The sequence below is a fragment of the Halichoerus grypus genome, chromosome 13 (genome assembly GCF_964656455.1).
Source record: "Halichoerus grypus chromosome 13, mHalGry1.hap1.1, whole genome shotgun sequence".
In the NCBI taxonomy this organism is placed as follows: Eukaryota; Metazoa; Chordata; class Mammalia; order Carnivora; family Phocidae; genus Halichoerus; species Halichoerus grypus.
In genome coordinates, this window is record NC_135724.1 from 628,385 (window position 1) to 656,252 (window position 27,868).

Sequence of the window (27,868 nt, forward strand, 5' to 3'; positions counted from 1 at the left end):
GTGCTGACACCTCGGGCACAGTCCGCTCTTCCGTGGAGACCCCGCGTGCCCCTCGTGTGTAGACAGGTGTCAGCGAGGCTCGCAAGCCGCCAGTACCAGGGTGACCCCCGCAGAGGGCAAACCCGGCTTCCCGCGCCCGCATCCTGCCTCGGAGGGCAGGTGGCCCTGGGACCGCGGGTGCCCCACACCCCAGCAGGGGCTTCCCTAGGGCCAGGTTCCCCCTCCCACCGAACGGGGGGCTTCATTTTTCTTTTGTTTTCATTCTAATGTTGACGTTCTTTCTGGTTCTAAAAGTAATGTGATCCATGGACACGATTGGAAAATGTGGTAAAAACACATAAAGAATATTTTCCCTCTGACCCGTAACTCTGGGCCTCAGGCTCTGTGTACTTCAGTCTGTTGTGACACCGCCTCGCTTCCCGGCCTCTGGGCCAAGAGGGGCGCTGGCGAACGGGGACGCGGCCACCCCAGCATGGTGCGCCCGGGGCATGGAGGCTGTGGGGGCCGAGGCGGCGAGAGCGCGCGCGTCCCGTGGGGCAGTCGCCTGCTGAGGAAGGCCACACAGGGCAGAACAAGAAGCACCGTGCGTGAGGTCCGCCGAGACCAGGCGGCTGTTTGCAAACTGCAGGTCACAACCCATCAGCAGGTTGTGAAATCAATTTAATGAGTCCCAACTAGCATTAAAAAAAAAAAAAAAGAATAGAAGTATCCATTTCTATGATGATAATAGAAACGATGATTCCTATCGGAGCATCGCTCATCACGCCGCGGGCTGTTTGGGGAACGTCAGCCTCCCGTCTGCGTGTGCGCTCTGGTCGTGGCGTCAGGCGTGCTCCTGTGGAGGTCTTGGTTCACCTCGTGGGCGTGGGTCTGCGGAGGCACCCGGCTGGGGAAGCTTCCAGGCCTGTGGTAGAATGAGGTCCGGTCTAGGCTGTGGGCGCCCACGGTGCGGGAAGGAACGTTGGTGGTGCTGTGGTGGGAGACGTTTAAGGCCCCAGGTAAACCCCTCCCCCTGCTCTGCCTCCAGGCGTCCTCCCTCGTCCCAGTGGCCGTGGGGCCACCATCCCCCTCTTCCCTGTGGCTGAGCATCCACACCACCTGTGATCTGGGGGCAGCACAGCTTTGACCGAGTGCTGCTGTGGGTCTCTGTGGGGGGCTCTTTAGATGGAAGACTAATCACCCCCCTTCCGCCCCGTGTCTTGCCATAATTTGAAGTCATCTTATTTCAGGCCAGTCTCCTTGCCTGGGTGGTAAGAGCAAACACAGTCCCCAGGCAGCGTGGACTCGGGGAGATTTCGCTCCATTCGAGGGGGAATGAGTGCCCACAGCAGACACCGCGCTGCCCAGACAGAAGGCACAGATGTCCTGATGGGCAAAGGTCCTCACGGGACGGGATCAAACCGAAACATGGCCACGTTCCTCAGCTCACACCGCAGTGAAGCAACGGCCGGCACCGCCTTTTTCTTAACTTTTTTGTAAAACCAAATTTCAACGTTGAGATGTTGCAGGATGCCTCCCTACCTCTTCATTCTGTGCACTTCCACTCCCCACGCCCACAGACATCATGTGCAGCCCCCCAAGGAAGCTGCTCAGACTGAGATCTGCGGGGAGACTTGCGGGATGCCCGTCTACATGTGCTGATGACCAACTCACAGGGCCCCATGTCCAGGAAAATGTGCAGCAGACCACGCTACAGAGAATGGCCCGGTTCACAGCCACGCCACACCCTGGGGACGCGAGGCCGGTCGGCGGCACTGTGGTGGGCGTCGGGCCCCGCCGTGCAAGCTGCAGACGTCTGTCAGGCCCCCGGCCCAGGTGCGTGAGCCCTGCTTCCTGCCCGGAAGTTCTGCGGTGTCCCGGCTCTGTTGGAAGCCATGTTCTCTGCCCTGTGGGCTGGGGATGACCGGTCTGTAACAGGCAGGGGTCTGCGTGACCGGGGCGGGCGCTCCCACCACCCAGGTACGGAGGATGAAGACAACATCCCGGCCTGCTTGGCAGAGTCACTTCTTGGAGCGCTATCTGAAAATAGATCCTCAATTTCACAGGTAATTAGGATCTTCCTCCGGAACACCATTAAACATGCTGGCACCGTGCGCCCAGAGGCCCCGAGGCTGTCGTCTCTAACCATCTCACGGCCTTCATCGGGGATGGCCAGGATGGCCGTGCGCACCCGGACAGCCTGTCGGGCCTGCAGGCACCGTGGTTTGGTGCCGGTGGGAGCGCCCGCCTCGACTGCTCCGGCCCTCCTCACCCCTGGGTCCCGGCCCTCAAGCCTAGTCATTCCGATGGCTTCAGGCAGATGGGGACAGACCCGCGTGCTGGGCGTTCCGGGGCGTTCTTGCCGTCGGCAGCTGGTTTTGGGTTTGCCCGGCAGGTTCGGAGCAGGGTCAGCAGGTGAACAGCTTGGTGTTTGGCTGGAATGAGCCAAGAGCAGGAGGCAGGGTGGCGAAGGGCCCAGGGGCCCACGGGGACAGGCTGCAGAGGCTCTGAGGCGGGCCCGCGCTGAGCAGGGGAACAGGGGGCCGGACGTCAGGGTAGACAGCAGTATGTGCACGGCTGTATCGACCTGTGCAATGAGAGGACAGGGACCCTTTCAACCAGGACAGAGGAGAAAGTACCCGCCACAGACCATGCACTGTCCCCCAGGGCCTCTCTGTCTGCGGGTGGCCTGGCCCCCCTCCAGACTGCCCTTCACCCTTGTGTGCTCGGAGCCTGGGAACAAAATGCAGCCAAAACGTGAGTGACAACACAGCACACTGAGGTCGAGTGCCCCTCACCCCATCTAGAGCAGGAGGCCGGGGGCGTCCCCGGCAGGACCAGTCAGGCAGGAGGGCTCCGTCCCAGAGGGGCCACACACCCCGCAGCCCTGGGCCAGAGCCCCTTCCCAACAGGCCTCCTTCCAGCAGCAGAGGGTGAGCACGGCCGGGCCAGGTCTGCAGCGTGCGGTGGGGGAGGGCGAGGGGTGGCCTCCACTGCTAGTGAGGAATGCCCAGCAGAATTCCACATTCAAACCTGGGCTTTCAGAGGTTTATGACGGCGTATTTGTCAAGTTAGGGGAAATACCCAGTTTATACAATTTGGTAGCCTGACTTAGCACGTTTCAATACTTAGGCGTAGGGCGTATGGGCCCCTCCAACACTCGGGGCGCCTGTCCGCCTGCTACGGGCCTGCCCCTGCCTGTGCGGACAGTGTCATGACTGTACCCCTGGCCCTGCAGTCACTGGGGACAGGACGGGACGGGACGGGCGGGCAGTGAGTGCCCTGAGTGACGGGGGGCCTGGCCTGATGGGGATGCCACCCGAGTCCTCAGGACCGGCTCTCCCCTGGACAGTGGCCTGCAGTTCCTTGACAAGCGTCCTCTCCTAACTGGGCTTCTTCCTGGGGGTGAGCTCCGGGGTGAGCTGTGGCAGCTAGCCTGGGATCCGGGCTGCCTTGTGTCGATGCTGTGGAGGAAGCCATGGCCGCCTGTGGTCTGTCCTCTGACCCACGTGGCAAGACACCAAGGCTTCTGGCCTCTGGCAGCAAGGAGGCGAGGCCTCAGACAACCCTCGAATGAGCCTGCCCATGGCCTCCCCCGAGTGGGGCCCTGCAGTGACGGAAGTGGCCTTGACCCGCACCTGCAGCCTTGCGGATGCCCTGCCATCTCTGTCCTGCGATCCGGCCGCCGGCATCAGCGGAGATGCCTGCTCCTCAGAGGAGGAAGCACTTTTGGTTGTTTGCTTTTGCCTACTTACTAAGAAGGACAATAGAGGTAATTGTAGAAAGTTTTAAAAAGAAGATTTAAAAGAAAAGTTTCCCAGTCAATCACGATTAACCAGAAAATTCAATGAAACTGAACACCTAGGTCCTAAGCACTCACTTGAGTCCGGTTACACTTTATTTCTTATGTACTTGTTTGGATTCTCCAGATAATGTCACTCAGCTTCTTGGGGGGCGCTGAGACGCACACTTGTTGCCGTGTTTTTATTCCATGTGAAATAGCATCTAACGTGGAAAAAGAGCCCCAGTGAAAGTGCAGGTGAGGGGGTAGCGTCACTGTGTTTAGAAGAGACTGGGCAAGAGAACCATCTGACTTCCGGTTGTACAAAAGGGGAGGATCCAGGCCGGAGAGAGAACGGACACCAAGGTCAGCCAAGGTCAAGGGGGCGCCAGTCAGCCCTACAGAAGCCGGCGGCAGAGAAGAAATGGGTCTGGTTGTAGAAGTCATTGGCCTGTCCCCTGCTCCAACAGCGTCGGGAGGAACGGACCCAGGTCACCCGCGGGTCTGCTCCAGCGGCGGCCTCCGGGACATTGTACTGGTCGTCGCTGCTTCTGGAACCAGCTGGTACCCTTTAGTGGTGAGCCCCCAGATCCACCAGCGTTATCCCACAGGGCTGGAGGTCAACGGCCTCAGTGGGCCCCTCACCTACTACTCTCTGTGCTTGTTTTCCTGGTGACGCTGAGGCCCGGCAGGATGTGGGGCCAGCCCTCCCTGCAGGTGGAGCTGGCCCGGGAGACGGGCAAGGCCGCTGAACTTCCCCATGGAGCGAGGCCCAGGAGAGAGAGCACCCGCTCGGCAGCCAGGCCCCAGCGTGAGCAGGGTCACAGCCTGTGAGCCAGCCGCCGAGGACCCAAACCAGGCCAGGCTGGTCTGCACACCCTGGGATCTGCCTGCGTAGACCCCGTCTCTGTGCCTCCCTGAGCCAGGCCATGAGACTCATCAAGGAGATGGAGACCCCTGGCCACGCTCCCATGACAGCTGGGCCACTAGGAGCCGTCCCAGCCCAGGGCCCTGGGCCTCTGCCTGAGCCTCTCCCTGCAGCCACATGACCTCTCCCAGGCCATGGAAGCAATAGAGCTTTGTTTGTAGCAAGAAAGGAGGAGGAGGAGGGGGGGAGGGGAGAAGAGGGGGAGGAGGGGAGAGGGGAGGGGGGAGGAGGAGGGGGAGGGAGGGGGAGGGGGAGGGGGAAGGGAGATGAGGGGGAGGGGGAGGAGGAGGAAGAGGGGGATGAGGAGGAGGAGGAAGGGGAGGGGGAGGGGGAAGAGGAGGGAGGGGAGGGGATGAGGGAGGGGAGGGGGAAGATGAGGAGGAAGGGGAGAGGGAGGGGGATGAGGGAGGGGGAGGAGGGGAGGGGAGGAGGAGGATGAAGAGGAGGAGGGGAGGGGAGGAGGAGGAGGGAGGAGGAGGGGAGGGAGGGGGAAGGGGGATGAGGAGGAGGAGGGGAGGGAGGGGGAAGGGGGATGAGGAGGAGGAGGGGAGGGAGGGGGAAGGGGGAGGAGGAGGAGGAGGGGAGGGGAGGAGGAAGAGGAGGGAAGGGGAGGGGAGGGAGGGGAAGGGGAGGAGGGGAGAGGGGAGGAGGAGGAGGGGGAGGGAGGGGAAGGGGAGGAAGGGAGAGGGGAGGAAGAGGAGGAGGAGGGGGAGGGGGAAGAGGAGGTAGGGGGAGGGGAGGGAGGGGGTAGGGAGGAAGAAGGAGGAGGGGGAAGTGGGAGGACAAGGGGGTAGAGAGGGAGGAGCAGGGGGAGAAGGGACGGGAGGGAGGAGGGAAAGACACTTGCCTGGGGTGGAGGGGTGAGGGGAGACAGGACTCCATTGTGGAAGCACCGCCCCCCCCATGTAATTGCAACTCAAGGCGACTTCGAAGCCGGCGGGGGTGGCTGGTGCAGGGGTGAGGGGGTAGGATTCAGGGAATTGATCAGGAGCCGGTGAACCACGTGATCTCCATGCGCTTCCTGCCCACTACTCCGCATTCGGGAGGGTAAACAAGGCGTGGCTCAGGAGCGACCCTGGTCCTGGTCCGGGCGTCTCCGTGCCCCTCACCGGGGTTGGGTGAGGCCCCTTGGGACGTGCATCTGGGGGAGGGTGGTCCTGGCAGAGCTGGACCAGACAGGAGGCCCCCTGAGGGTAACCCCATCTCCTCCCACATGCCCGGACACCTGGGTGCCCACTTGGCCGGCCGCCGGGGGCTCAGAAGTTACCACCTGCTGATTCGGCTTGGCTCTTTCTGGGGCTTTTGAGGCCAAACTGTACGACACGCGAAACTGAGGCAAGAAACAGCCTTGTTCTGTTTTCGGTCATCCCGACGCTGGTGCCGACGGCCGGCCCGCCTTCCTCGTCCGGCCAGGAGGCGGCTTATGCCGTGCATTCGCGTGAGGGAATCTAACAGGATCTGGAGACTCATGGGCGTGAATCAGCAGTCGGAGGGGAGCTGGTATTCCTACAGCACCCCTGGAATTGCGCTAACCTCAAAGCCAGGTTTCAGGCATCCGGGATGGTCCTGATGTCCCCCCAGCCGCTCGCGGAGGCTGCTAGTCCATCGTCAGCCCACGTGTCTTCGTCTGACTGCCGGGTGGTGGCTCCCGGAGCACAAGGTTCGGGGGGTCTAGGCTCGTCACCGACTGAGTCCACGGCAGTGGGAACGGGGCGCCAGGCCACGGACAGAGAGGGACGAGAGGGGGCTGGGGAAATGAGTGCTCACTCATGTCCTGTTCAGGCACAGACCTGCAGGGGTCCGGACGTCAGGCCTCGTCACCGTGAGTGGTGGGGGTGAACCGTTACCGCCAGCTAACGTGGAGTGCTGTGGTCTCACGGCCCACGGCCGCGGCCGGGCTGGGCTGAGCCCAGGTCCCCTGGGAGCAGGTGCCGCAGAGGGTCAGCCTGTTTTCAGCTTTGCACCCACATTCCCACATGTGGGGGCTCTGCCTGTTCATTCAGCATTCAAGGACACTGGCTGGGTTGTTTGACGCGGTATCGAGCCTGCCCGCGCCATGGAAGGCCAAGATCCGTGGGGTAGCCTCACATGCTCTTGGCACCCCCACGGGGAGCCTGGGTCAGGCTGGGCCCCCGGGCTGGGCCGGTGTGGGATGCAGACTGGTGACTCAGGGACTGCTGCCCTCTGCCATGTGTCACCTGGGCCCAAGCTGTCTCCCCAGGCGTGACCGGCCGAAACTTAGCCCCCCCACCAGCAGCAACAGCGGCTTGCTTTACCTAACCTGAAGTTTGCAAGATGAAAGCCTAAATGGCCTTTGGCAAAATCTGCCCAGAATTTCCATGTCTCTCTCCCACTTCCCAGGTGTTGCTGGGAGTGCTCCACGAGGAGCTCCTCCACGAACCCTTGAGAGTCTGGCCTGAGGGGCGGGCCCGCTGCAGCCCCTTCCCATGCTCGCCCCACCCTGGCCACGGTCCTTAGCGGCCGGCCTTGGACGAAGCCGGATGGCAGGGCGGCCTCGCCTGGACACACACGTGTGAGGAGAGGGGATGCCAACACCAGCTCCCCGCCTCGTGGGCCAAGGAGCACATTCCTCCCCGGCTGAGTCATGGGCACTGCTCTCCGGAGCCTCATGATCTGCGTGCGGTGCCCGGGGAGCTCTGGGGACACCAGCTCATTCCTCAGAGGCAGGGGCAGTGCGGCCCAGGGGATGCTGGGAACATGCCACTGTCTGGACGCGGAGCTACCCACCCGTGCGGCACAGGAAGGTGGTCTTGGCGACGGAAGCCCAGCCGCCTGGAAAAAAGCCACCTTCTCTTCAGGCTTTTCCATTCTTGTACTTGGTGAGCCAACGAAGGGAAGCCCGTCCTGCACGGCCCGGGAAGGCGGGCCAGGCTGGCTCCTCGGACTTTCAGGGAGGGACGTGGGAGAGCCGACTGGTAGGGGCTGCCGGACGCCTTGGGCCACATCCCCCGGGGAGGCACACAGGAGTTGAAAACACAACTTGGGCCTCCGGGACGTGCTGGCCCCACCCACAGAGCCAGGGGTTTGCTGGGTCACTACAGCAAGTGCATGGAATTGCTCCTTCACCCCCAGTGTGAGCGAGTGGGCTCCGCCCCTGTGTGCACCTGCCCCTGGGGGGGCGCACGTGGGCCCAGACGCCCAGGCTGCACAGAGGCGGTGGGGACCCACCCGAGGCGGCCAGCAGCCAGCGTGCATTTCTGCACTTTTTGAGAGAAGTCCTGTCTCACTAGTCACTTTTCTTAGATCAGATGAGATTTAAAGGAAGATCATGTTACAGAATAAACTCATGTTCGATCATCTTCTGTTTAAACCAGACTAGCTTCAGTCTGCTTTGTGGTAAAAAGCTCCATGGATAGCAACAAGGACAGAAAGGAAGGAGGATGGCGGGAAGGACTGAACCCAGGGGGCACTGGGTCCCAGGGCAGGAGAAGGAGTGAAACCCACCACACAGGTCAAATCCAACCAGGGAGATGAATGGGAGGGCCCGCCAGGAGCGTGCACCTGACTGACTGGCCATCGGCCTGGGGAGCAAACCTAGCAGGCCAACCTCAGACCCCTGTCAGGGGTCGAACTGCATTGCCCCAAAATGCACGTACTGGAGTCTTGCCCCAGGACCTCAGAATGTGCCCTTACTTGAGATCGGGGTTATTGCAGTTGCAATTTGAAGACGAGGCCTTGCCAGGGTTGCGGGGCCCTCATCCAGTAGGAGGGGTGTCCCTAAGGGAAGGGGAAATTTGCAGAGAGACACACACACTGTGTGTGGGAGAAGGCCATGTGACGACACAGACATGGATGGGGGTACCCCAAGGATTTCAGGCAAGCACCGGAAGCTGGGCGAGGCCTGGACCGCGTTCTCCCTTGCAGCCTGGGAAGGAACCAGCCACCCACACCTGATCTCCACGTCTGGCCTCCAGTTGGGAGCTGATAGACGTCTGCTGCCGAAGCCACCCAGGGTGGGGACTTCGGTGCGGCAGCCCCAGGACACTCACACGGCCTCCACCAAACCTCCCTCTTCCCATCCTTTCCCTATTGCCCTTCACAGTCCAGGAGGCACCTGGGCGTGGGCTAAGACAGGGAGCCCACAGGGATTGCAATCGTGCTAATTGGAATTAATTTGCCAAAGTTCCTGGGCAGGTCCCAACAGGTGGTGCTGGAAGAATAGTCAAGAAATTCAAGTGACAATCAATAGGCAAAGCAGAAGCAAAAAGTAGATGAAATGAACAAGGTTCACCCCCCAAATCCGGGCAGGCATTTGGCACCCGGGACTCCTGGTGGAAGGTAGAGAGGGCCTGCTGGGCCCCGAGATCGGAGGCAGGACGCCAGGGTCAAGGAGCATCCCACGACCGCGGTTACTCAGAGCCCAGGCCAGAGCACTGGGTGGAAGCGGACCGGCGGGCTTTGCCCACGGGGAGCAGCTGAGCCCACTGTTGGAAGAAGGCAGGTGCCCGGCTGCCTCAGGACCCAGGAGCGCCAGGGCCCATCTCTGCGCCCGCGTGACAGCCGTGTGTGGGCGTCGGCCACCACGAGGAGTCTACACCCAGGGCCCAGGCACGCCGAGCTCTTGTTAGGACTGTCCCGACTTGCTTCTTCCTCCCTGAGACCCTCCGCGCTGCCGTGGCGCCATTCCTCCCAGTCTCCCTGCCACAGCCCAGCCTACAAACCCCACTAGAGAAAGGTCTACAAATGCCTTATCCCCGCTCGCCGCCTGGAGAACCCGCCCTTCCCTTCACTGGGTTGTACATGCGTCTGGCCCCCCAGCCTCTGCAGCCCACCCTCATTGTGAGCCTGCTGGCCCCCACATCCTGGCGCCTGTCGTCCCCATGTTGCCCTCAGTTCAAACCCTTCCTTCCCTCCACCCTTCCATGGGATCTGTAGGCTCCAGGCTTCGGGGTCCTGAGCCCTTGGGGCTGTGCCCCTTTGAACACACACATTTTATAACGGGGTGCTTAGTCTGCCCGCGGACCTCCGGTTCTTACGTGCTGTGTCTGGAGGCCCAGAGACATGCCTGCACTCTTGGGGCCTCTGTGTACAGCGACGCTCTCCTCCACACAGGCCCAAAACTTCCCATTTCAGAATCGAAGGAACTCGTTCATAGGAAAATTTCCGGGGTGACATTTTGTAGGACCGTTTGGAGGCCTCTCTGGCCCAAGCATCATCATTCCCTGGAGCCGTTGGGCCCCTCGCGGGCCCTCAGCCCCGGCCAGTCCATCTGTGGACGGCACCGGGACTGCTTCAGGGCCCACTTCAGGGTTACTCCTCAGGCAGCTGCGGCCAATCGGGGCAAAGCCAGCAAGACCCAGGCCTGTCGTCACCGCCCCTGAGCAAAACAAAACCAGCAGCGCTTGGTAAGACCCAGTGGACGTTCCCACGAGAGCAGAGGGACGCCGTGACCCCGCCGCCTCGAGGAAGGCTACGTGCTGACAGGCGCTGTGTCTCCCCAGCAGTGGACACGGTGCCCGGGAGGCAGGTAAGTGTTGAGCAAACCCGTGAACCGGGGAGTCTGTGCATTCCTCTCAGTAGTTGTTTCTTCAGTGGTTTTAATTCCGAGAGGACCTTCTTGTAACTGCAGTAAGGGAAGTCAGGACAGAAGCAGGCGGGAGAGCCCTCCGCCGCTGGAGCCGAGCCGCCTTCCCGCAGGAGCCCAGACTGTTCCACTTGCTAAATAAAACTGCAGCTGGCCGCCGGGGCTGGCGGGCGCCCCTGCACACGCCTGGGGTACCCCAGCTGGCTCTGCAGTCGGGGTGCCGAGTGGCCTCTGGCTGCCCAGGAGCCGCTGCTCTGAGGCCGGACAGCACTGCTCCCCCGGGGTCCTCCTCCTGCTCCGGGGTGAGCTCATGGCCGGCTGACGCACAGAGCGGGCTTCCCACGGCATGGGGAAGGCCCAGCGGGTGCCAGGCTGGAGCTCCCTGGGAGGGTCGGCTATCTTCTTTCTCTCAAGCTCAGAGGGACACAGCCAGTGGTGACCCCCACCATTTCCTCTCCTGGAGTCCCCTTTCCTCTGAGGTTCCATCCACCATCAGAATGGCCCTGAGTGCGGGATCTCCCCTGCGCCTCTCTCTCTGGCAGCTGTGGGTGGCTCTGGTCCAGAGGATGGGCTTGAGGGGATGACTCTGAGAGGACAATTCTGAGGGGATGACCCTGAGGGGACAGGCCTGAGGGGATAGGCCTGAGGGGACGACTCTGAGGGGACAACCCTGACAGGACAGGCCTGAGGGGACGATCCTGAGGGGATCAGCTTGAACTGGGACACTCCCAGAGCACTAGAAGCTCCTCCTGAGAGTGACCGCGTGGAGGGCATGAGGGAGCCTGGAGACCAGCTCTCCTTCCACAGACTCAGGAGTAGAGACACAGGCATTTCAGTGGAGTCTACACAGAGGCATTTGTGCCAAAACCAAAGCCTGGCTTCCAGGTGGGGCTGCCTGGTGGTGAGCTGCCCCAACATCGGGCCTCTCCGTTGTGACACAGGGGCTCCATCCATTCCCTGGATCCTTCAGCTCGTGTTTGCTGAGCACCTGCTGACCGTGTGGCAGTCAGCAGGCGCGTGTAGCTCCTGGTCGCTCCTTCCCGAGGGACACACAATACATAAGGAAGTGATGAGCAACCAACCAGCACATCGTGGTCACAAGCATGAGGAGAATGGGTCACCAGCGCTCATCACAGAGGCGTTGGGAGCAGAGCTGGGGCCACATCAGGCAAATGGCCACAGACCCCAGCTCCATCTCTGAAAACTCTTGCCCTTGGCTGTGTGATTTTGGACATCACTTACCCTTTCTGGGCCTTCTCTCCTTGGCCCAAAGCAAAGCAACTGGACATGTGTCTCCAGAGAGTGATCCTGAGGAACAGGGCTGCCCTGGCGGAAGGAGTGTCCCTGACCCATTGAGGGGGTGGCACCTCTAGGCTGATGCCCCTCGTGTCATCTGAGGGCAGCTCGTGACAAGGTCCAGGGGAGGCCAGGAGTGTCAGGGAGGGAGAGCCTTGCTTCTTTCGATTCTTAAATCTACTATCACTGCATTTAGGCTCGAGGAACTCCTGGGGGCTTTTATTAAGATGTTTACAATTTAAACAGTGAGCTCTTAAGACTTCAATTTTCTAAACTTATATTTGAAGCTAAACTGAGATTTGGCCTCAGGAGGTTGACGACGTAGATCATATCTCAGCGCAAGCCCTGCTGCAAGCAATGGTAAATTTGCTTTGCAAACCACAACTTTCTTGCTAAAAAAGTACTGCTCACCCACCAAGACAAAAGATGGGAAGCAACACACCCTTATTTCATGAACAAAGCGCGCACTGATGGGTCTAGTTAGGGCACGCTGAGTGCAGAGCGTCCCAGAGAGCACGTCACCGTCCTATCAACACCTGGCCACCAACCTCAGCCAAGCACTCGCTGTTGATGTGTTTTTGTCGAGCCCCCAGGCCCAGGACTCTGTGGGGTAGGGGTCTGTCCTCACACCCAGCTCCCACCATTTGGCCCGAAGCGCCCTGACCCCAGATTCCCCTTTCTCCACCAATGGCTTCAGGTCAATCTGGCTTTCACCCCGAGCACTGCTGCCTCCCCAACTCCCCAGGTGTGTCCCTGGCACAGAGCCCCAGCGCACTGGGGACCAGTTACCAATGGAAGTCGCCGTGGACATGTGGCTTCGACAACGTGAGCTCTTTTGTCAGGAAAGTCTTTGACTCTAAGGGCACAGAGAGAAGGGGTCGACTTTGGATGACGGAAAACAGCACTTCTTTGACAAAAATGAGTCACCTTGAAGACCTAAAACTGGGGTTTAAGACCCGCTAGACGGCAGTGAGGCTGGCGAGCCCGGAGGAGCGGCAAGCAGGGTGTGTCTTTGAAACACCAGAGATACAAATGGTTACATTGTAGCGGCCCCCCAAACCCCATTGACTGCTCCCTATCTGCAAATTCTACGCAGGGCTTCAAAGGGTGGCGAATGGAGGAAGAGGAGGGACCCGTATGGAGCCATCTGCCCCTGACTGCGGCTGGCGACCCCCCGCGCGCGCCCGCTCCCGCCGCTGGTCTGTGAGCGGGAGAGGCCGTCCCGCACCATTCCCTCATTGGCACGCTCTCCTGCACTTCTTGGTGCTCTCAAGGACAGGACCCAGTGCCCATTTTCTTCTGTAATAATACCTTCCCACCCCGGCCCCAGTTCTGCACTCAGACCCCAGCCGGGACTCAGCCCAAGTCTGAGCAGGGACACCAGATGTGACCATTCTGTCTGCTCAGCCGATGCCCCAGGGACCTCTAAACCCCTCCGTGCAGTCATCTTGGTCCAGCTCCAGGCCCTGGGCTACGGAGCCAGGCTCCCAGCCATGGGTGATGATTTCTTTATTGAAGGAGGAGGAGGGGTCCTGCAGGCTGAACAAAACCAGACTTCCCTCCTGGAGCCGAGGGGTTCTCCACACAAACACAGATGCTTCTAATGAGAATGTCCTCTGACCCCGGCTCAGCTTGTGACCTGCGGCTGACCGTTGTCCACAACCAGACTGCCTCCTGCTCTGGGGTCCAAACCTGACTCTTAGCTCACCTCTCCGCCAGCCGCCTTCTCACCGCCAACACCCCCTGGGCCTGCTGTCTGCAGCCAGGCGTCCCCCAGGTCTACCCTGTTAGCCTGGGTGTGGCTCCTTCACGGCAGCAACCCTGCTCAGTCAGCGAGACCACAGGTCCAGCGCTGCCAGGAGCAGACCCCCACTCCTCACTGAAGAAACGCTGGCCTGCGATTTCATCACAACACATCAAAGCATAGTCCAGAAATGTTTCGTTATTGGAGTAATCAGGAAATAGATGATCTGGTCAATGGGTTTCTGGGTTAGTGGAGTTTAAAACTGTCGTTGAAGGTTTTCCCCCAATGTGTCCCTGGACTGCCATCTTCAGACTTGCTGCCATATTACCCTACCTCACAAACCCCCGTCAAACCCCCCAAAAGACACAGCAGGGCCTTCCCCAGCCCAGAGATACGACTATGGCCATTTTTTATTTTACAAAAACAAATTGGCACATTTCAGATTTGCAGGCTCAGTGGAGCTGCTCCCACCTCTGTGAATTACAGGGAAACCTTACTCAGCTCAGTCCCTGGGCGCAGGGAAGCTGAAGTTTGTTGGAGAATAGCCGATTGATGGTACAGATTGCCGTATGGGGAGACGGCCTGAGCAGACAGCGAGTGAAAGTGTGCTTGGAGAGAAAAGGCTCTATCTCTCCTCCAAGGTGGGGCGGTGGCTCCTTTGCTGGGAGCCCAGGGCAGAGGCAGAGCCCGGCCTGCCTCTTTAGGAGCCATGAAGTGGTGAGCGGAAGGGGGCGAGGTTGCAAGGCTGACGTCAGAAGGATTAGAACCACCTGCTCGATGATGTTAGAAGACAGCTTGTAGAGGGCCCCGTCCACCCTCCCCACCCACAGGAGGGACCCTCAGGGGACAGGGGGTCATGACCACATGGGCAGAGGAGCCAAGGTCCAGGCCACACCATGCAGGACATGACCTACCCTTCACATTGTCCCTTCTTCCGAACCTTTCTCCGGGACCCCCTGGCCCAAGGGAGCCCTCTCTGCTTTAGCCATCGGGCTGCCCTCCACCTGCCCCATCCCGAGGCAGGGGAAGGCAGGGGGCTGACCTCCCCTGTTCAGGCTGGCTGGGCTCCCACCTGGCTCCCCGAGGAGGAGTCACCTGGGAAAGAGCCCATGGGGGCTGACAGGCCAAGGCCCTGCCCACAGCTGCTTAGAGCCGACTGGCAGGCTTCAGCTTCAGGACTGAGCGAGGGTCTGCCCTCCCTCACCTGTGAGACAGATGTCAATGCCACAACTGCTTATCAAGTGTCTTCTGGAGGCTGGCCTGGCAGGGCAGGGCATAGGATGTGGAGCAGGTTGCTCAGGGCCGGGGCCCGCCAGGCACCCTGCCGCCTAACCCTAAGCCCAGTCCGGGGATGTGACAAGCTGGGGGCAGATCTGACTCGGGGTGGTCGCAGGCCCTGGGGGTGCTCGAGGCAGAAAAGTAACCAGGGCACAGGCAAGGGGGCGGGGTGTAAGGAAGGCTCCCCAAGTCTCTCTTCAGAAGACTGCCAAGCCCCACAGAAGGGCCGCCCCCACTGCAGGGCACAGCGTCCAACACGCCCACCTCGGTGTGTCAGGCTTGGGGCCCAAGCACAAACACAGCGTCTGGGTTGCTGTGAATGACAAACAGGAAAACACAGAGAAATTAGGAAATGAAGTACCGCAGCTGGTACCTCAGGTTACAAACCTCGGGTGCTGTCTCCTATGGGGCTTCGGTCTATTCAGCTCCTGCTCATGGCACCCATGCCCCGTGGGCAGCATGAGGGAGTCGCCCAGAGGGCCGCCCCTCTCCTGAGGGCCTGCCATCCGGACCTCTAGTCTCGCGGAAGCCCCAGGCAGGGCGGCTAGGTCTCCACCTCCTGCTTTGCTCTGGCTCCAGGAGTAATAGGAGATCCAAGCTGAGGGGACGCTGCCCATCCATCACCAGCATCCAGGATGGGAGGGTGGCCTGGCTGAGGGCACCTGATGAAGACACGAGGGGAGAAAGAGCCAGGCCTGCGGGGCCAGCTGCCCTCGGTCGGGATTCGTATCTACCTGGAAATGACAACCAGCAAGACACAAGGAAACCTAAATCTCGCTGCCACAGGAAGGCAGCAGGACGGGGCCTGAGAGGGGGTGAAGTGTGGAGGGTGAGAGCAAGCTCTAGGGACCCCTATGGGGGCAGCCTATGGGGACAGGGAAAGGAAGGTGGGCTTCCTGAGACAGCCAAGCCCAGACCCTTCACCCCAGGCTGTCCCGGGTCCCTCCTCCTCCACCGCTCAGCTCTTCCTGCCAGATATTCAGTGCTGTCTCAGTTTACTGACTGTGATTTAGGCAGAGCCTGAATTAATTAAATCAATGGAGCTGCTCTCAGGGCCTGCCTGCCCCAACCCTGTGAGCCATAGCCTTACTGGGCTGTAACACACTCTGCTATAGAATGATGACAGAATCTCAGCATCAGCTGTGTGGGGACATGTCAGTGAGGAAACATATGCAAAACATGTCAACTCAGTGGGAATGGATGGATGGAGAGATGGGTGAGTGGACAGATGGATGATGAGTGGATGGGTAGGTGGATGGATGGATGGATATACAGATGGTTAGGTGGGTGGATGAATGGAGAATGGAAGGATGGATAGATGGATAGTGGATGGGTGGATGGATGGGTGAATGGGTAGGTAATTGGATGGATGGATGCATGGATGCATGGATGGATGGGAGAATGGATGGGTGGATGGATGGATGGATGGATGGATGGATGGATGGATGGATGGATAGGAGGATGGATGCATGGCTGGATGGATGGATGGGAGGATGGATGGATGGATGGATGGATGGATGGATAGATGGATGGATGGATGGATAAATGGATGGGTGGATGGATAGGTGAATGGGTAGATAAGTGGATGGATGGATGGATAAATGGATGGATGGATGGATGTGTGGATGGATGGAAGGATGGGTGTGTGGATGGATGGATGGTTGGATGGTTGGATGGATGGATGGATGGTTGGATGGATGGATGGATGGATGGGAGGATGGATGCATGGATGAATGGATGGATGGATAGGTGGATGGATGGGAGGATGGATGGATGGGAGAATGGATGGATAAATGGATGGGTGGATGGATGGGTGAATGGGTAGATAAGTGGATGGATGGCTGGATAAATGGATGGATGGATGGATGGATGGGAGGATAGATGGATAGATGGATGGATGGATGGATGGATGGATGGATGGATGAGAGAATGGCTGGATAAATGGATGGATGGATGGATGGATGGATGAATGGATGGATAAGTGGATGGGTGGATGGATGGGTGAATGGGTAGATAAGTGGATGGCTGGCTGGATAAATGGATGGATGGATGGATGGATGGATAGATGTGTGGATGGATGGAAGGATGGGTGTGTGGATGGATGGATAGATGGATGGATGGATGGATGGATGGGTGGATAGGTGGATGGGTGAGTGGATGGATGAGTGAGTGGATGGGTATGTGGATGGATGGATGAACGGGTGGATGGATAAGTGGAAGGATAGATGGATGGGTGGGAGGATGGGTGTGTGGATGGATGGATGAATGGTACATGAATCAGTGAATGAAGGTCAGGTTCTCTCTTCAAAGCATGAGCACAATGAGAAAACTCTGTAACCTTACAAGTTACCTCTAAGATACGCCCTCCCTCCCAACCCAGTCTCAGTAACTTCATCTATAGATTGGGTTTGGACTTGCCTTGTTTTCCCCACAGGATGGCTTTGAGAGTCAAATAAGGAACAGCACAATTAAAAAATACTTTGACAACCATAGTTGAACTATGTTCATGAGCTTTGTGTGATTATCGTCTAGATTAAGTGGAATCTAAATTAGTGAAAATTTTGGGTTAGGGGGTATACTTTTTAAAAAATGTTTTATTCCTTTCAAGTACATGTAGTTATAGGGACTAATTGCTAATAGTATATTTTCAAATTGAAGCCCTGCTGGGCCTGCTTCAGTGAATAGGAAGAAAGTCTCATAATTAGTAGCCTATTTGCCTGCAAACAATGAATGTCCCTAACGTCCTTCAAACTGTTGTGTAGGACTAGCACTTACATCTTATTTTAAGTGATTAAATTGCCTGGCAAACCCCTTCCTCACTAAAAAGTTGAAAAGTGAACTTGAACCAGCCAAATATGATTAATGTCCAGTCATCCCACATTCTAAATTAAGGTAGTCTTGGTTAGTATGTCTTTCAGGTACAGTCCATGAAAACACAGAAGGTAGAAACATCCTCAAAATTCAGCGGTCTTCCTTCTCTGGCTATAAAGCTAGATGTGCTGACAGTTCACTGTTGGTTTCTGGGTTTGTGTTTTTGGGGTGAGATGGTTAATGGCTGTCCCGAGGCTGTGGTTAATGGCTGTCTTCGAGAGGCTGTGGGGTGAGCCTAGTGAGCACCTGCGGTGCGGGGAGGGGGGCGCTCAGCATGGACAATCCCGCCAGGGACGATGTGATGTCAAAGCCATGAGGGAAATGTTCCTGCACCACCTGAACACAGACACATTGCTGCTTCTCTGTTGCTTTTACAAAAACCATGAAAACCTGTCTCTTCCTTGGGATACTTTTGTTCTTCAGGTAAAAAGCATATTTGGCAGCTAGAGCTGCTTTTCAGCCTCTGTTTGATGCTTTCCTTTCCGATTAAAATTAAGTGAGGCCCCCAGGCATATCCCATGATCACAAGCCACTCTCTTGGCTAGACATGCTGTTTTTGTGTGAATAGCATCATTGTTATGTGGCCCCAAATGCAGGGAACGTGGAAGATGGGCTACGGCCCCAACGACAACACGCCGGAGAAGCTGTGAAGAATCAAGCACCACAACTGTGCTCGGCCACGGCGGACTAGCAGGGACCAGACTTACCCTCTCACCCAAACAACAAAAATGGGGAAAATCTATGAAACGTGTTATACATTCCACCTCAGGTGACGAGGGACAGTGACCCCTAGACGGGGACAGAGACAAGGTGGGCTGGCAGGTTGTGGTGTGGGCACAGGTGGCAGAGGAGAGAGCTGCCCGGAGGGAGGGCGCGAACAGCTGCAGAGCGTGAGTGCCGGTCAGTTCGCCCACGGGAGGCATTCCCCAAGGCCTGGCAGGGAGCCCCCCGGACAATTTGAGGGGGCAATACTGGACCTCACATAGGACTCCCGGAACAGAAAGGTGCGCAGTTCACAGGGCACCAGGCAGTGTGCTCAGAAGCGTTTTGCCTTAAAAGCAGGAAAGATTAGCCCAAGACTAAATGCTGTTCTGGTCCTACCTAACAAAGCTCACAAGTTCCCAGTTCTCCCCAAATTGGCCTACAGGTTTAATACAGTCTCTGTAACACCCAACGTGGCTTCTTGGAGACACAGACAAGTTTATTGTAAAATGTACATGGGAAGACACAGGACCTTGGATAGCTATGGCAATTCTGGAAAAGGACACGGTGGGAGAAATTACTCAGTGGGATTTTGAGACTTATAGGAGTGCAGACAGTGTGGGGCTCAAGGGGGGGCTTGACCCGCAGATCGGGGAAAACAAGACAGAACCCAGATATAGACCCACACCAATATGTTCAAAAAACAGATGTGCCTTTTCCACAAATTGGGTGTGTGAGGGGAAAATGAAGCTCAATTTCACACCTTATACAGAAAATTAACTCAAAAGGGATCATGGACTTACATGTAAAACACAAAACTATAAAACTTCTAGGACAGAACACAGAAGGAAGTCTTAGGGCCGAGGCTTGAACCCATCAAAGGAAATGCTGACCAACTGCGCCTCAGCTAAAAATTAAACAGTTTTCCTCTCCTAACGATCTCTAAGAAGACAAGCTCCTGACTGGGAGAAACTATTTGCAAACCACAGATCTGACAAAGGGCTTGCATATAGAGTGTATAAAGTCAAACAAAACAAACAAAAACAGTCCCATTAGAAAATGGGCAAAGACACAAAGGGACATTTCACTGAGGAGGCCTGCACAGATGGCAGCTAAGGGCTTACATGCCGGACACTGGTAGCCCCCGGGGAGCGTGCGTTTAAACCGACCCGAGTGGCTGAAGTACCACTGCTCGGCTCGCAGCTTGCTAGAGGGAGCGGTAAATGATAGAGCAACTCAGGAGAGTATTCGGGTAGCTCTACACCATGCACTCGGCCTATGACCCAGCATTTGCTCCCTTGGTCCTTTATCCCAGGGAAATGGAACGTTCACCCAAACCCACGCTGAAAACGCATGTGTGTAACGTCCAGGTGGCTTCAGTCAAAGCAGCCCGTCCCTGGGGGAACATTTAGACAAGCCGCGTTCCTCCTTGTACGGAATTCTACTCAGCGATGAAGAGGGACGGACTGTTGATACGCACAACAACTTGCTGAGCGACAAAAGCCACTCTCAGAAGGTAACACATTGCACGATTCCACCGACAAGAAGTAACAAAACTGCAGCTACGGGGAGCAAATGAGTGGCCGTGGGGGCAGGAAGGGTGCTGGTGCGGCCACAACCGTGAGGCCGACGGAGATAGCTGTTCTTGGTCTTGGCGGCTACAGGAATCTGCAGGTGAGGCAAGACTGCCCGGGACCGCACGTGCACACACACACACTCACACGCATGCTCGCCTGTCAAACCCGTGAAGTCTGAGTAAGTTCTCTATATTGTACCAATGCCGGTTTTCTGTTTTGGGGAGGAATGTGAAAATCCAGTGGGACCTCTTTGTACATTTTTTGGCAATTTCTTGGGAATCTATAATTATTTTAAAATAAAGTTAAGAAAAAAACAGACAAAATAAAGAGTGGCGCTGCACGTGGCCATCATTACCAGCTGGACCACCGGTGCTAGTCCCCTTGATCAGGAGTGTTTGAATTCACCCCCTTTTCCACGTGACATGAGGAACTCCAATCATCTCTCCAGCTGGAATAGGCTCTGCTGCGGGGACACGAGGAGGGACGGTGCACGTCTGAGTCCGGGGGCAGTTTCAGGCGTACAGACCCATCTTCTCTCCTCCTCACACGGTGGCCGCCTCTCACCACGTGGGCTCCCGTAACCACCTCCGAGCACAGTCACACTGGGGTTGGGGTTTCAAGGCAGGGTTTCTGGGGGACCCACACATACGGTCCATAACAGATGCCAAGAGAACATCAGCCCTGGAACAGAACTCCTGTCCTTGAAGTGTCCTGTCGGGACATAGTGCCCAATGAGACATGCCTGACATTTACACCTTAGGAGGTGAGGGGCCCGGGTGGGGCAGGAAAGGCCTCCGTCCAGGACAAGGACTGGTGGGCACGGGGGGAGGTGCAGAGAAAGCCTCCCGAGCCCGTGCGGTGGAGGGCAGGGCCAAGGTCTCCATGGGGGGGTCACCCCAACCATGTCTCCTCTCCCCAGCCACACCTGCTTGGGCCCCAAATCTGACCCCTTTCACTTTCACCAAAACCTTCCCGATTAGTGTGACCTGGATTCTTCTTATTTCACTATTAGTATTTGTGAATTCATGATTATTAGTTTCCTCACAGATCTCCCTGATGTTCTAAACAAATGCCAGGGACATCTGGTCCCTGCTCCCTCTCCGTCTGTCTGTCTCCATCTGTCTGTCCTCTCTACCTCTCCCTCGCATGTCTGTGGGTCTGCGGGGACATCCGCTCGTCCCTCCTGGCCTCTCCGGAGCATCAGGTGCACCTGCCCTAGGACCTTTGCACTGGTGGTCGCCCCCGTGGGACGCTCTTGCTCAGGACAATCTCACCTCATCCAGTGCTGGCTCGACCGCCACCTTCCTGCGAGGTCTCCCCGGCCCCTGGCTCTCTGCCCCCTGTGGCTCTCCCCACCCTATCAGACTGCCCCTGGCTCATCTAGGGGGGGGAGGTTAATGGCTCTTCTCCTCAGGAGGAAGTCTTGTCTGCTAACACACCACGCTTCTAGAACATGCCCCACACAAAAGGAGCACTTGGTACGAGTTGTGCATGGTCGCTGACTGCACCACATGGAGAATCGTTTCTCTGCAGGAGGAGAAGGGGGTCCCCCCAAATCACAAAGAGACTCTGTGCCCCCATGGCTTTCTGGGTGGCAGCCTGGGGTGTCTGGCCACGGCTGTCCACACATGGAGGTGCAAGAAGGGGGCTGGGTCTGGCTGTCCCGGAGGGGGCTGCTGTCCACACTGGCCCTGCCGGTGATTAGAGTGCAGGGAGCTGGTGGTGGACGGTGGCTTTGTTGGCCTCAGCCAATGTTTTTGGGGCAGTCCCGGCCCCTTTCCTCCCTCAGGGCTCAGAGCTGCTGCCGTCCCCCATGGACACCAGCTCCCAGGAAAACACGGAGACTCCCTCACACCGGGGCACCAACACCCTCCAACCACGGGGCGTCACCTTTAAACGGTGGACACAGCTTCACACCACAGGAATGACTCTCTGATGGTGGAATCTCGGCCTCCCAGTGCCGCGGAGACGGACCCCAGAGCCCCCGCACCAGTGACTGGGCAGCGTGAGCGGGGAGCGTGCTTCCAGGAGCCCCAACGACAACACTCACAGCTCGGTCCCTTCAGAGACAAACCACAGATGGCCTGGAAAATGCACTTCTTCCAGAGGAGACTGGGTGGACAGTGGCGCTCTTGGTGGCCAGGGCCGATGGGCAGCGGGGACAGTCTGTGGGGCCCAGGCCAGGCTCCAGGAGGGGCAGCCCTGGTGGAGGGAAGGGCCGATGGCCGCTCCCTCCTTCCAGATGTGGCTGAACCTCCCTCCAGAACGGGTCGCCATCAGCATCTCCCCCTCCTTTTGGGAAGAACGAGGGAGGTCCTGACGACCACGCCGGGGACCGCGAGGCTGCTGCAGCGCCTGCCGGAGGAGACGCTCAGCTTGTGACACGCTGGTCACAGACGCAAGGGTCCAGTGAGAAACGGCAGCTGTCGGCGGGTCACGCAGCCCAGCAAACAGCCCCTGTCCTCGCAGAAAAGGCAGGACACCGAGCGGTCCAGCGGGGAGCTCGCGGGAGCCTCGCGGCAGCTGGTCGCTTCAGTCTTCACCCTGCGCTCACTTCCCGGGACACGGGTCATATTCGCCCAGGCCGCCCCACTGTGTCCTTCCGCGTGGGTGAGGTGAAACAGCACTGGGGCTCTGGCTGCACCCCCTGAACGGCTCAGATGCTTGCGGCCCAGCCGCGGTGGACACGCGCGAGGCCAAGACCCGTGAGGCCGAGACCCGCTTTCCACTTTGGCGTAAACCAGCAGTTAGTCATCTTATTCTCAACTTAATTTTTTTGGCATAAAGAATTATAGATAGGATGTTCTTCGCATATGTGACTGCAAATTAGGTTAGTGATCCAGTGTCTGTCTTAGGGAAGCCTAATTTTAAGACTGAGCACGGGAAACCCGTTCTTCCAAAGTAAGACATACAGTTCCTGAAGCGCCCGACACACGCGCTCCAAGCTGTGGACCCCAGAGCTGCCGACAGGGGCTCAGACAGAAGCCTGTCCGCGTGTTCCCAGAGCCAGAGGTGGAGGCGGCCGCAGACCATGCTCCGTCCACAGGCCAAAGTCGGGTTTGGCCACGAGAAGGGGTGAAGTCCTGATAAATGCTGTGATGTGCATGAATCAAGAGTGAAGGAAGCCACACACAGAGGCCACCTGCCGTATGGGTCCACCGATGGAAGTGCCCAGAACGCACAGGTCCACACGCACGGAACCCACAGAGGTGGCCGGGCGCTGGGGGTGGGGTGACTGCTCGGTGGGCGCAGGCTTTCATTTGGGGCGACGAGAATCTTTAGAGCCAGACAGAGGTGGCCTCACACAGTACTCAGCGTACCCCGTGCCACTGAACTGTCCACTGTAAAATGGTTGATTTCATCTTACGTGAATTTAATTTTTTCAAAACCGTGTTCCCACACGGGCCCTTCCTCTTGCTCCATCCAGGGCCTCCTCTCCAACACGGCAGCTTCGGCGCAGCCTCTGTGCTCCGACGTGGGACGCGGTTCTGGGGGGTACTCAGCTACAGCTGTGCAGAGACACCCTCCTGGACACATCGCTGGCTGGCGCACTGCACAGGGATGTCGCAGGATCTGCAGAAGTGGAAAGTTCAGGGGTCCCTCCCTGAAGCAAGAGTGGGGGCATGGAGAGTTGTCCCAGCGGGGACCCCGACCGCTCAGATCAGGGGACACCCTTGAAACGGAGAGGCTAACGTACTTGGATTTTTTTTTTCTATTGTAAAATATGTTTATTGATGATAAGACTCCTATGATTTATTCCCGATACTTGATGTTACAAACGGTTTTATGAACAACCGGATGCCATTATCCCCCTGAGCCTGAAGCAGCTTTGGGCGGGGAAGGGGCCAAGTCGCTTCAAGGAACAAGGAGCCCAGGTTACCCTCCGGATCAGAGTATTTGGCTCAGGAGAAGGCTCCCCGCGCACAGGGCCTGGGGGAGCATTTCTGAGGTGCTGTGTTTGGAGTGTCCAGGCACGCGGCCGTGCGGCCACCTCTCCTATGGCGGGCTTCCCCGTGCGCATCTAGGCAGGAGTACGAGAACCCGCGGCGGAAAATCCCTTAGAACCCGGTAGAATGTTCCACACAGGTAACGAATCACTGGCAGGCTCAGATGTCCAGCAAAAAAATATTGCTTTATTGGGTCTATTTCCTAACTACAAGGACAGCGGACACAAATACCAAACAGTTCCTTTCCATAGACAGCCTACTGAGAAGAGTTTCATGCGAGCCTGGGGTGCTAAGGGCAGGCTAAGGTCTGGGTGGCAGGCGGGGCCGTGGCCTGAGGGGCCATACGCCGTTGCTCTTCACAGCTGTGTGCAAATGCTACAAATACGGCTTTCAGGTTTGTGTTCTTTCTGGGAGTCCAACAAAGATGACACATAATTGTACAGAAGAACATTTTAGAAATAATTCTGCGGGAGGGCTTTCTCCACCATAACATCATGTTTAATTATTGTAACTTACATCCTCCACCCGAGGGTGCAATTCAGGCATGTTCCAGGAGGGGGCATAAATTCCTAAGGCACAATTATCGGGTTAAACATGTTTTAATTAAACCATGCTCTTTGGTTATGTGAAACAACAGGTCACGGCGAGTAATGACGTGTAATAAGCTGTTAATTTTACAGATGCAAGGGAAGCAGAGCTTAGCTAACCTACGTGTCAACAGTAACTAAGCGGGAACGAACTACAAGTGCTGCGTATTAAAACATTTTTGGTAACTGTTTTCTTAGACGAAGCAGAGTTGTAAGGCTTCTGTGAAGGAATAATCTTACAGCTGAACAAATATATTACACTCCTTTCGTGATGTTATTTACAGTTGCTTTCCCATCTGCTGTTTGGTAACATCTGGGCATCAAGAACGCCTCTCCTGGCTTTCTGACGAGTTCGGCCGGCGGCGCCACCCAAGACAACGCGGACCCGGAGGACAGGAGATGCGCCCCCGTGGACGTAGCTGAAGAGCCAGATTTGTCTTAGATGCGTTTTCCAGAACGGATACGGGTTATTGCTAACTCGGCAGCCCTTGCTGGGCAAAGACCGCACATCACCAACTCTGTCATTCTTTATCTGTACATAGATATGTGCCTATAACTGTACATCCATGCAAATGCAAGGTCTGTCCTGCGGCGGACAGACTTCTTTTTTTGTCCAGCAACATATCTTGTGCTATCATCTTACTTGCGCTATGTTCAAAGCCAGATTAAAAACAAAACCCTAGCATGCTACAATTAACAATCCTATGGTTTCGGTAACGCAGGGGAGGGAGCTGGTGACGCCAGAAAGGACAGAATAAAAGATCCCTAAAATGCGCTGAATAAGGCAACAGGCTGCACGTTGCAGCCCAAGGGAAGCTGATAAAAAGCAGGAAGTGCATGTTAGGTTTTTCTCACAATGCCTAGCTTGCCAGTATTCTCCTAATTTATACAAAAGAGAAAGCCTCATGACGAAGCGTCTTTATAGCTTTTGCTCCTACAAATACCCTCCTGGTGGCAGACTCAGTGCTCCATCCTATGGCGCCCTGATGCTGGGGTCTGGTTAATAAGGCACTTCCAGTCCTGAAGTCCGGGGGTGCCCCGGGGGGCCCCGCGGGAGGCGCACTGGCTTCCCTGCCCCCTTCGGTCCGTCCTCCCTGTCACAGAGCTACTTCTTTGAGCGTACGATGCAAATCTTCAGTAAGCTGGAGTTCTGACGGGCACCAGGGACGTGTTTGGTCTACTTAGAAGTCCTGTGTCGGAGCTTGACCGTCAGCGGCCAAGCCGACACCGCGCGGCTTCCGAGTGAGTTCCGCGTGGGCAGCTATGATCGGATGTTGGTGCTGGAGAGATCGTTCCGTATTATTTCATTTACTGCAAGAAAACACAATAGAAAATCCATTAGGGAAACACCGCTCTGCCCAGAATGTTTGTAAGAACCAGAAATCCCATCAGCCACGCTTTCAGCCCAATACGCTGAGCCTGTGAAAAGGGTCTCCTGGAGGGGTGGGACTCCTTCCTGCTTCCCACCACGGGCCTGGGATGTCCTGAGCCAGCAGCATGCAGCCGCCTGGGCCCGGCTCTGCGACAGCAGGGGCATCACCGACAAACGGACTCCTCGATCGTGGGCCCCGGGAAAGGGTGCCTGGTGCTGGTCCAGGCAGGCGATTCCACCGGAAAGACCAGCAGAGGCGCCCCGCGGGGAGGCATGTCCCTGAGGTCCAGGCTCAGAGAAGCCCCTCTTTAGTCTCGTCCTCGGACAGGCCACGTCTGAGAGGGGGGCCGACCACGGGGCGGCTGGGGCCTCCCTTTGTTTGGGGCTCTTCCTTCACTTCTGCTTCCTTGTCCGTGTCCACTATCAGCATGTGGCTTTTGGCAGCAGGAGAGGAAATGAGCGAAGCTGGCAAAGGCCATCGTGAGCAGGCTGCACAACATCCCTCTCTCCACCCCCTGATCGGCCCCCAGATAGGGGACACGTCCCCACGGCCCACTTTCCTAACAGAACTGGGAGGTGGGGGACACGTGCTCACGTCACGGAACTGCCCGGGCTTCCCTTCGCCGCCCAGATAAACTCCCCGTGTTTCTGCAAAGGCCCCGGCAGGTCCCAGAGCGGCTTCCTGCAGCAATGAGCTGGCACACCTGTCATCACCCCACTCCCTCCCCTAAATGCCCTTTCAACACTCCCGCTATTGTTAAGAATAACAATAATAAAATGTGGTTGGGGGAACCAGGAATCGTGTCACGGTTGCTGATAACGGAGCCCACTGGCACCAGCTTTACAGCCGGGAGCCGACTACCGAGCCCCAGGCCCACCCGCCGCCTGGCCAGGGGGCCGCCGGGGGGGGGAGGGTGAGTCACTGCATGCAAACAGCAGAAGCACGCAGCAGGCCGGGGTGGGCGCCAGGCCAGCCTGCCTGCAGAGGACACATCTGCCTGGGACACGGATGTGATGCACGACCCCCGGACATGCAGCCACGCCTTCTCTGAGGATGGCACTGACCTTCATGCAGAAAACACCGGGCCAGCCCAGGGACCCCTCCCAGCTAGCTGTTAATGAGGCAGTAATGAGGCCCAGGTGCTCAGACCAGCTCTCAGGACGACACCTGTCCCTGGAGTGTCCCAGGGGCAGCTCGTTAGCGGCAGGCAGTTTTTCCGTGACACTCCGGCTGCCCAGCTTTGCCAGGCCCACTAGAGACCCCTGACGGGAGTGCCTGGCCACGGCCCCCGGGACGGCAGGGCAAGGCAGCTCTCCCCATCCCTTGACCTGGAGACCGCCGCAGCGTTCCCAAGGCCTGGTGCGCCGCGCTCTGCCGGGTTCCTGGAGCACAGACGGGAAGGGGGCAGGCACGGGGCAGCAGACACAGTCCCACTCTTCTTCCCACTTCACTCGTTTGGCCTCTATCTTTTTTGAGAGGCACAGGTCCAATTTACACTTTGCAGAACTCTGTTCTATCAAAGAACATTTTGACAAAGAAAAATAACAAATCTGAGTGTCTCTAGCGCACTGCCTTGGTGAGGAAAGGCTTCCCGGCAGAGTGGGCTGGACATCCTTTCGATGACAGAGCTGTGACAGCTGACGTGGCAGGGACGGTGACCACCCCACAGAGCATGTCACTGTGGCTGGCGTGGCACGTGGCCCCTTAAAGTTGCTTCATGGTGACCTTTCTCATTTCATCCTGAACCCGCGCCAAGCCACGGGCCCAGCAGGTCTTCCTAACCCACGTTCAGATTAAGCTCTGAGAAGGTGTGGAGGGCACACGCGGGGGAAGGTGGACCAGTTGCCACAAGCAGCCCTGAGTCCAGGGCTGCAACACTCAGCCATGACACCCAGGGATGAGGCCTCCTGCACAGGGGCCGCGTGGACAGGATGCCACTGAGCGATGGGGCCGGCCCTCTCAGTTACACACACCAACACTGGGTTTCCTTGCTCATTCCACTAGCAAGGACAGTTGGTCTCAGACGAGAAATCCGATCTAGCAAGAGCAGACACTGGGTGGTTGGAAAAGTTCTCACGGGTACTAACGTCAGGGAAATGGGGGGTCTGAGGGGTAATAATGCCGGGGAATATGGGGGGAGGTGTGAAGGGTAATAATGATGGGAATATGGGGGGAGGTGTGAGGGTAATAATGATGGGAATATGGGGGGAGGTGTGAGGGTAATAATGATGGGGAACATGGGGGGAGGTGTGAGGGTAAT

General features: G+C 57.5%; 1 protein-coding gene across 4 annotated transcripts in view; it reads right to left on the bottom strand.

Moving 5' to 3' along the window:
- Positions 1-23,814: 23,814 nt before the first annotated feature.
- Positions 23,815-27,868, bottom strand: part of NFATC1 (nuclear factor of activated T cells 1) — a 106,885-nt gene continuing 102,831 nt past the window's right edge. For all 4 annotated transcript variants that reach the window (XM_036068822.2, XM_036068824.2, XM_078060157.1 and 1 more), the window contains one exon: positions 23,815-25,546. In XM_036068822.2, the coding sequence (XP_035924715.1) occupies positions 25,497-25,546 (50 nt within the window). In that variant the 3' untranslated portion in view covers positions 23,815-25,496. The remainder of the gene's footprint in view (positions 25,547-27,868) is intronic.